Consider the following 10233-nt stretch of genomic DNA (forward strand, 5'->3'; position numbering starts at 1 on the left):
GTTTACATAGTTATACACGGTTTACATAGTTATACACGGTTTAAATAGTTAAACAGTTATACAAGGTTTAGATAGTTATACACGGTTTAAATAGTTATACGGTTATACAAGGTTTAGATAGCTATACACGCTTTAAATAGTTATACGGTTATACAAGGTTCAGATAGTTATACACGCTTTAAATAGTTATACGGTTATACAAGGTTTAGATAGTTATACACGCTTTAAATAGTTATACGGTTATACACGGTTTACATAGTTATACACGGTTTACATAGTTATACACGGTTTACATAGTTATACACTGTTTACATAGTTATACAGTTATACACGGTTTACATAGTTATACACGGTTTACATAGTTATACACGGTTTACATAGTTATACACTGTTTACATATACTGTAGTCCGTAAGATCAAGTGCGTAAACAGCTGAAGTCTGAATATCTACGGTTTATTTAATACCGACACAGTTATACACGGTATATTTATTACTGACACAGTTATACACGGTTTATTTAGTACCGACACAGTTATACACGGTATATTTAGTACCGACACAGTTATACACGGTTTATTTAGTACCGACACAGTTATACACGGTATATTTAGTACCGACACAGTTATACACGGTATATTTATTACTGACACAGTTATACACGGTTTATTTAATACCGACACAGTTATACACGGTTTATTTAGTACCGACACAGTTATACACGGTTTATTTAGTACTGACACAGTTATACACGGTTTATTTAGTACCGACACAGTTATACACGGTATATTTAGTACCGACACAGTTATACACGGTATATTTAGTACCGACACAGTTATACACGGTATATTTAGTACCGACACATTTATACACGGTTTATTTAGTACCGACACAGTTATACACGGTTCATTTAGTACCGACACAGTTATACACGGTATATTTAGTACCGACACATTTATACACGGTTTATTTATTACTGACACAGTTATACACGGTATATTTATTACTGACACAGTTATACACGGTATATTTAGTACCGACACAGTTATACACGGTTTATTTATTACTGACACAGTTATACACGGTATATTTGGTACCGACACAGTTATACACGGTTTACTATAACCGACACAGTTATACACGGTATATTTAGTACCGACACAGTTATACACGGTATATTTAGTACCGACACAGTTATACACGGTATATTTAGTACCGACACAGTTATACACGGTATATTTAGTACCGACACATTTATACACGGTTTATTTAGTACCGACACAGTTATACACGGTTCATTTAGTACCGACACAGTTATACACGGTATATTTAGTACCGACACATTTATACACGGTTTATTTATTACTGACACAGTTATACACGGTATATTTATTACTGACACAGTTATACACGGTATATTTAGTACCGACACAGTTATACACGGTTTATTTATTACTGACACAGTTATACACGGTATATTTGGTACCGACACAGTTATACACGGTTTACTATAACCGACACAGTTATACACGGTATATTTAGTACCGACACAGTTATACACGGTTTATTTAGTACCGACACAGTAATACACGGTTTATTTTGTACATACAAGGTTATGATGTACAGGCGTAGAAGTTCACTCTAATTACATTAGTATTGTTGCCGTAGCTACAGAGTTAGATTGACTTCCGTACATACGGTGTACTATATGAGCTATATTTAATACTGACACAGTAACCGGGGCATTTCCGCGTTACTGTTAGCGGCATATGTATGTACATGCCTTAACAGTGTCAATGCATATCATTGTTTTTGTTACCTATACATTTCAGTCCCTGCCGGACCGTTACACCTATACATTTCAGTCCCTGCCGGACCGTTACACCTATACATTTCAGCCCCTGTCGGACCGTTACACCTATACATTTCAGTCCCTGCCGGACCGTTACACCTATACATTTCAGTCCCTGTCGTGTTGTTACAATATCCATGTTTATTAAGTATATCACAATAACCACAAGCACTCTGTCTTCTATCCGATCTAACATGTAAACAAACGAGGTATAGCTGCCTTTACTATAAAAACCAGTGTTTACACGTTCCGGTGATTGCCTTTAATTCCTGTCCGGATGGCCTCGCGCTTAAGCCTCCGGGCCTAGTGACGTACCGGAATGTATTTAGTGATTACGTTATGACAATATAACATGTCTATCCCATGCTTACCTTGTATGCATCCGGAATGTTTTGTGGTTCTCCCGTTTTCGCCACATATCCTATTATTCCCGTTCCCCATGCTATTCGGATACTCTCTCGATTTTCCGACACTTCATCTAACGACGTTTCGGCGTTAACGTCAAACAGTTTGGACACCAGGTGCTTTTCCTCCGTACCACTACCGTGCACGAGGAAGAGGGAGCACCTGTCTGCGTCAAGGAGTATGCACACGTTTTGGAGTATTTTATGACAGAGACTGGTGACATCCAGGTCGTTACATATGTCTATCACTAATTCGTACATTAGTTCCTTTTCGTCAAGCGCCTTAAGCTCGCTGCGCGAGCGACGTTGACACTTGTTATTGGTACTGCTCTGGCTGGACGGGGCAGATGAGGGGCCCAGAAACGTAGGCAATCCATCTACTGTCGATACTATAGGATCTAGGGTATCGCCTTTGTCGAATTCTTGAGCAGAGATTTTCCGAACAGGTGTATTTGTTCCGGAGTTGTTCCTGGAGTTCGAATCACTGGAATTGTTATCCGACTGGACATGGAGCCCGGGACTGTGGTTGAAGGCATGGGCCAGAAGCCAGCCGTCTACCATGCTCTTCTTGGCTTTCCGAGCAAAGTAGTCATGGACAAATTCCGGGTGGTCGTCCATCCAACGCTCCATCCGGGAAAACTCCTCCGACTGTTCCGGGGACTGTCTGTCACCACAGACCGGGTCGACCGACATTTTCCTGAAACCGCCTTTGGTCTTTCCTTTAGTCCGCCTAGACCTACATGTGGACGACGATGAACATGGGAACAGTTTGGAGGAGAAACTTTGGCGGAGCGAATCCAGTTTGCTGTTTCCGATAGGAAGCTCCGTTAAGAAGTGTTACACGAGAACACAGAAGCCTTCAGCTGACAGCTGACAAACTTCCCAGCCCAGGCATGAATATACTTACGGATCCATAAACTACTAGGTAAATATTTGACCCGGCGACACGCTGTATGCCACGGTACGGTGGTTAAAGAGCTGTCCCGCTATCTGACGGAGCACCGGTATTGTGGTCTCCAATAGTTCCACACGTTCGGTATTGACCCGACTCCGTACTATATAGTTATCACATGGCTATGTTTACAACGTGGCCCGGGTTCCTGGGGACGATACAGCCTAGAGTACCGCCGTCCGTAAACGATTCAACGCACCAACACACACGGTTGTAGCCATGTTACACACTAGTCATGTTAGGTAGGCCATAGAAAGTCGCCTAAACCTACAAACGTAAACTGATTCACAAAAGTTGGCTATATACTACCCCCTCTCTGCTGTTCAATAGGCGTACCTGAGGCCTTGTATTTCTGTATTGGGCCATGCGATTGGTTTGGAGTTCTACTATCGTCATAAGGTTCAAGGGTCACTTCGTGGGAGATCAAAATACTTCAGTGTTTCTACAAATTCTTCTCGCTGGGCCGGGTCTCTCCAGTCTCCGCATGCTAAAGCTCTAGAGTTAATAACAGTAGGTAATCCACGAGGGCTGCTAGAGCCATGGAGATATCTATAATCCCTATCATTTCCTTTAACCAACTTTTTCTCCGATTCTGAGACATATCCAGCTAATTTCCATATCCACTTCGTATGCGTCAACATAAGCACGTGGCCACATGGCCTTTGTATATGTGCTGTATAACACCGACAATGCAACGCATATCATTATATCATACCGGCAGATTGTGTTGATCGTCAGACTGGTATTTTACATGGGCGTTGACAATCACAGTCGGCTGGATAGGTCAATACTCAGTGGCGTGCAGCTTCATTCGTTATTTGTTTTTTATTGTATCTATTACTGAATTTTAATTTGGTATTCATTAATATGTTTGTTATTGTCTCACTTGTAAAAGGTCTATGCTCATTTGCGTCTGTTATTCTCCAAGTTTGGTATATAAGTTTTCATCTTGCGATGGAGAAGACGTCGTGTCGCGTGCCAGAGATAGGTCACTGCTATGCAGTATGCATGTACCTAGTGTTTGACCTTTTGACCTTCAGATGATAAAAACAGTGTCCGGGTGTATGGCCCCATCTCAGGAAATTCGTATGTCGTGTATCAAATATAGATCACTGCGACCTAGATTTTGAGCTTTAACCTTCATCTTTCTGATTTACTTCCGGGGTATCGCTTATCTCATGTCGTACAAGTGAGTGTACGACAGCATCTTCTATACCAATGCTGTTACTGTTATCAATATTTTGACCTTGCTTCTTTGGGAGACTGTTTCATTTAATGTCTTCACATATTTGTATTTAAAGATAATTCAAGTTTGTAAATCGTACTTCAATTTTACGAATGATTATCCTGTACTCCCAAGAAAGCAACTACTATATCTTGATCCCAAACACTATCCTACTATAGTTATAGCGTGTCACAGGAGGCGACTAATGTGAGGAAGTGTAGGATTCAATTTGTCAACCATGTTTTTTAACGCGACAGACAATATAGATAAAATTTGACTTGCTGACTGGAAGACCTGTTTTCCTCTACCTGTTCCCGACTACTGTCACTGAACATCTATGGTCATACAGGTTGGTTGGTTTATTTTGTTGAACGTCCTATACACAGCTAAGGTCATTTAAGGACGGCCTCCCGTGCGTGCGACATGCATGCGTGTGGTGAGTGCTTATGTGTGTTTGGCAGGCTTCGGTTCATGTTCGTGTTAAGTCTCCTTGTGATAGGCCGGAACCTTTGCCGATTTATATTGCTACCTCACTGAAGCATACTGCCGAAGACAACCAGCAGGACACCCCACCCGGTCACATTATACCGACAACGGGCGAACCAGTCGTCCAGCTCCAAAATATGCTGAGCGCTAAGCAGGAGTAGCAACTACCATTTTTAAAGACTCTGGTATGTCTCGGCCAGGGGACAGAACCAAAAGCCGTCCTCACAGCGGCGAACGCTCAAATAAAGGCCAAAAGTGAGGCATTGTCAAGGGAGACATTAGGAAGAAGAAAGTTGTTCAGAAATAAGAGAAAAGATAATATCCCAAATTTAGTCGCCTCCTACGATCATGCAATTGGGGCAGCAGGTACAATTCTTACGCCCTACCTGCAGGGCAGGGTCATACAGGTATGACTTCACTAGTAGATGGCGTGAAATCGGAAAACTTGAGCCGCAGCATGAGTTTCCATATTGAAGAGGAAACAGCTGATGGCAGTTTGCTAGGCTTGCCATTTATAGTAGATTTAAGGGCTATTATATAATGCTTAAAATTTTAATTTTGTACACTCGAGTTTTAGTTGGTTATTTAAAAGGTACATATCATTAATACATTGAAAGGCATATTTATCTATATGTTCATCTAAATAGGTGGATTTATTCTAAGGCACGTATCCAATCAGTAATTGAAACCATGTGACAATATTAGCCCCTGCATAGACGACTAGCTTTGCTCGTAAAGTTTCCCGCCATTACAGCAGCTTCCAATGACGTCATGCAACTTACACCATATGTTTGTAGTATAAATAGACAAATCGTGCAATTCAATTACTTTGCCTGGCCAACCCTGAATTATGCATGATGTCGGAATAATTTCCTATTAGGAATTCCACAGTGGACAGATCTACGAGATGTATAAACCCATGGAACTTCTCAATCTGGACCTTGGCGGGATACCTGGTTAATTAGTTAATTGTAGTCAAGACGATATTGGACTATGTAATAAATGGTCGAAATGACCTCGACCCACTTAACTGGACAAGTTAAAACAAGGACACAAAACATCGAGCAGGGAACGCCATTAATGGTATAGTGTCTGTAGGTATATGGTGGCCTGTTCGGGATAATCTATATCGCGTATCGCCCTTCTGAAGTCGACAACGTGAACACGTGAGAATATGACGGTTACGACGAGAAAACAATATAGTCGTCGACGACGCATAAAAACCGGAGAGGGAACGACTCGCTTTCTTGTGTAAGGAAGTTAAGAGTTTGTAAAATGTAATGAAGATGGATAAGATTACGATGGCCGACAGCGGACTGTCAAAAAGTTGCTTGACTAACGACTTTTAGTACCAAAATATGTTACAACATTAAGTATAAACAGCTATTAGTGACAGCGTTTTCTGTACGTCGCCGTAAAATTATCATCCCCTCCACGTCGTATGAATGCTCCCCCCCCCCCTCACCGTCGTAAAATTCTCATCCCAATCCACGTTGTATGAATGCCCCCCCCCCCCCTAACCGTCGTATAATTCTCCTCCCCTCACCGTCGTATAATTATCATATCCTCCTCGTCGTATGAATGCTCACTCCCTTCCGCCGTATAATTCTCCTCCCCTCACCGCCGTATAATTCTCCTCCCCTCCCCGTCGTATGAATGCTCACTCCCTTCCGCCGTATAATTCTCCTCCCCTCACCGTCGTACGAATGCTCTCCCCTCACCGTCGTATAATTATCATATCCTCCTCGTCGTATGAATGTTCACTCCCTTCCGCCATATAATTCTCCTCCCCTCCCCGTCGTATGAATGCTCACTCCCTTCCGCCGTATAATTCTCCTCCCCTCACCGTCGTACGAATGCTCTCCCCTCACCGTCGTATAATTATCATATCCTCCTCGTCGTATGAATGCTCTCTCCCTTCCGCCGTATAATTCTCCTCCCCTCACCGTCGTATAATTATCATCCCCTCCCCGTCGTATAATTCTCCTCCCCTCACCGTCGTATAATTATCCTCCCCTCACCGTCGTATGAATGCTCTCCCCTCACCGCCGTATAATTATCATCCCCTCACCGTCGTATGAATGCTCACTCCCTTCCGCCATATAATTATCATCCCCTCACCGTCGTATGAATGCTCACTCCCTTCCGCCATATAATTATCATCCCCTCACCGCCGTATAATTATCATCCCCTCACCGTCGTATAATTTTCTCTCTCTCGTCGTCGTATGAATCATCGCGCTCTCGCCGTCAATTCTCGCTCCATGACCGCCGTGTTGACACGTCGTCAATGGAAAGTGTGAACCTAACCAGTCACCATACATGTAAGCAATGTGTTAGCCCAAATATCCATCAACCCTGCCAACACTCAAAGAGAGGTTTTTTAAACAATGCTTCTGTTAGAGATGTAGAGGAGGTCGTTATAAAGATCCTTGGAAAGACCGCCCGGAGCACCACTTTTAAGGAGTGTCACTGAGCGGAGAGACCCGGATGCGAAAGGAAACATTGCCATGCGAGATGGTGTAACACGTAACAATAAACTCTCTTCGCTGTAATTATCTTCACAATGACGTCACAAACTCGGATGCCGGCGACGCGTTCATTAGTGTCCACTTCGGAAACTCCTTACTTCTGTCAAGCGTTTCCCGGAACCTACCGCTCGTGTCCGCTAGTTCGTTATCCCAGACACGTGCGGGTCTGGTATTGTCATCACAATTATATTATTTCTGATTCTCATGCGGAAGATGATCACAATGGATACGTGTGGTGGTTTTTATATATACTATCATATTATTAATGGAAACGTGGATGTTAAATCGAGCTAACATCATGTGCCTGGAGAAATCCACGTAAAAGCCTGAACTCAATGCTTGTGTGACATGGAAGTCAGGGAATCGCATATTAACCTCGGTTAATGTTCGCCAGCTCTTGTCAGTCCCAATCAACATTCTTCATTGACTATTTAGAATACGATATGGCCAGACAAATAACAACAGTTTGATACAAGTACTTGGTGATAATTCTTCATCCCATTGAACAATATTGTTTATAACCTGGAACTGATTCCTTTAATTCGTTGAATTACCATTTCATATCGACTGTTGGTGTCTGGACGGACGGGTGAATACTATGACTTCGAGCGTGACATGTCGGCAGTGGGTGTCTGGACGGACGGGGAATACTTTGACTTCGATCACTGTATCTCCTTGAACAGAACCACTTGTTGTTGGTCAGTGTATGTATCTTGAACAGAACCACTTGTTGTTGGTCAGTGTCTGTATCTCCCTTGAACAGAACCACTTGTTGTTGGTCAGTGTCTGTATCTCCCTTGAACAGAACCACTTGTTGTTGGTCAGTGTCTGTATCTCCCTTGAACAGAACCACATGTTGTTGGTCAGGGTCTGTATCTCCCTTGAACAGAACCACTTGTTGTTTGTCAGTGTCTGTATCTCCCTTGAACAGAACCACTTGTTGTTGGTCAGAGTCTGTATCTCCCTTGAACAGAACCACATGTTGTTGGTCAGGGTCTGTATCTCCCTTGAACAGAACCACTTGTTGTTTGTCAGTGTCTGTATCTCTCTTGAACAGAACCACTTGTTGTTGGTCAGTGTCTGTATCTCCCTTGAACAGAACCACTTGTTGTTTGTCAGTGTCTGTATCTCCCTTGAACAGAACCACTTGTTGTTGGTCAGTGTCTGTATCTCCCTTGAACAGAACCACTTGTTGTTGGTCAGTGTCTGTATCTCCCTTGAACAGAACCACATGTTGTTGGTCAGGGTCTGTATCTCCCTTGAACAGAACCACTTGTTGTTTGTCAGTGTCTGTATCTCCCTTGAACAGAACCACTTGTTGTTGGTCAGAGTCTGTATCTCCCTTGAACAGAACCACATGTTGTTGGTCAGGGTCTGTATCTCCCTTGAACAGAACCACTTGTTGTTTGTCAGTGTCTGTATCTCTCTTGAACAGAACCACTTGTTGTTGGTCAGTGTCTGTATCTCCCTTGAACAGAACCACTTGTTGTTTGTCAGTGTCTGTATCTCCCTTGAACAGAACCACTTGTTGTTGGTCAGTGTCTGTATCTCCCTTGAACAGAACCACATGTTGTTGGTGAGTGTCTGTATCTCCCTTGAACAGAACCACTTGTTGTTGGTCAGTGTCTGTATCTCCCTTGAACAGAACCACTTGTTGTTTGTCAGTGTCTGTATCTCCCTTGAACAGAACCACATGTTGTTGGTCAGTGTCTGTATCTCCTTTGAACAGAACCACTTGTTGTTGGTCAGTGTCTGTATCTCCCTTGAACAGAACCACATGTTGTTGGTCAGTATCTGTATCTCCTTTGAACAGAACCACATGTTGTTGGTCAGTATCTGTATCTCCTTTGAACAGAACCACTTGTTGTTGGTCAGTGTCTGTATCTCCCTTGAACAGAACCACTTGTTGTTGGTGAGTGTCTGTATCTCCTTTGAACAGAACCACATGTTGTTGGTGAGTGTCTGTATCTTGAACAGAACCACTTGTTGTTGGTCAGTGTCTGTATCTCCCTTGAACAGAACCATATGTTTTTGGTCAGAGACTGTATCTCCCTTGAACAGAACCACATGTTGTTTGTCAGTGTCTGTATCTCCCTTGAACAGAACCACATGTTGTTGGTGAGTGTCTGTATCTCCCTTGAACAGAACCACATGTTGTTTGTCAGTGTCTGTATCTCCCTTGAACAGAACCACATGTTGTTTGTCAGTGTCTGTATCTCCCTTGAACATAACCACTTGTTGTTGGTGAGTGTCTGTATCTCCCTTGAACAGAACCACATGTTGTTTGTCAGTGTCTGTATCTCTCTTGAACAGAACCACTTGTTGTTGGTCAGTGTCTGTATCTCCCTTGAACAGAACCACTTGTTGTTGGTCAGTGTCTGTATCTCCCTTGAACAGAACCACATGTTGTTTGTCAGTGTCTGTATCTCCCTTGAACAGAACCACTTGTTGTTGGTCAGTGTCTGTATCTTGAACAGAACCACATGTTGTTGGTCAGTGTCTGTATCTCCCTTGAACAGAACCACTTGTTGTTGGTGAGTGTCTGTATCTCCCTTGAACAGAACCACATGTTGTTTGTCAGTGTCTGTATCTCCCTTGAACAGAACCACTTGTTGTTGGTCAGTGTCTGTATCTCCCTTGAACAGAACCACTTGTTGTTGGTCAGTGTCTGTATCTCCCTTGAACAGAACCACTTGTTGTTGGTCAGTGTCTGTATCTCCCTTGAACATAACCACTTGTTGTTGGTGAGTGTCTGTATCTCCCTTGAACAGAACCACATGTTGTTT

The 10233-nt window shown here is 42.8% G+C and overlaps 1 protein-coding gene across 2 annotated transcripts in view; it reads right to left on the minus strand.

Annotated features, from left to right (window-relative positions):
- The window catches only part of LOC117328002 (dual 3',5'-cyclic-AMP and -GMP phosphodiesterase 11-like), a 110475-nt gene extending 106606 nt beyond the window's left edge, over positions 1-3869 (minus strand). For both annotated transcript variants that reach the window (XM_033885310.1, XM_033885301.1), the window contains exon 1: positions 2222-3869. In XM_033885310.1, the coding sequence (XP_033741201.1) occupies positions 2222-2947 (726 nt within the window). In that variant the 5' untranslated portion in view covers positions 2948-3869. The remainder of the gene's footprint in view (positions 1-2221) is intronic.
- Positions 3870-10233: the final 6364 nt, after the last annotated feature.

Source organism: Pecten maximus, chromosome 1 (genome assembly GCF_902652985.1).
Source record: "Pecten maximus chromosome 1, xPecMax1.1, whole genome shotgun sequence".
Lineage (NCBI taxonomy): Eukaryota > Metazoa > Mollusca > Bivalvia > Pectinida > Pectinidae > Pecten > Pecten maximus.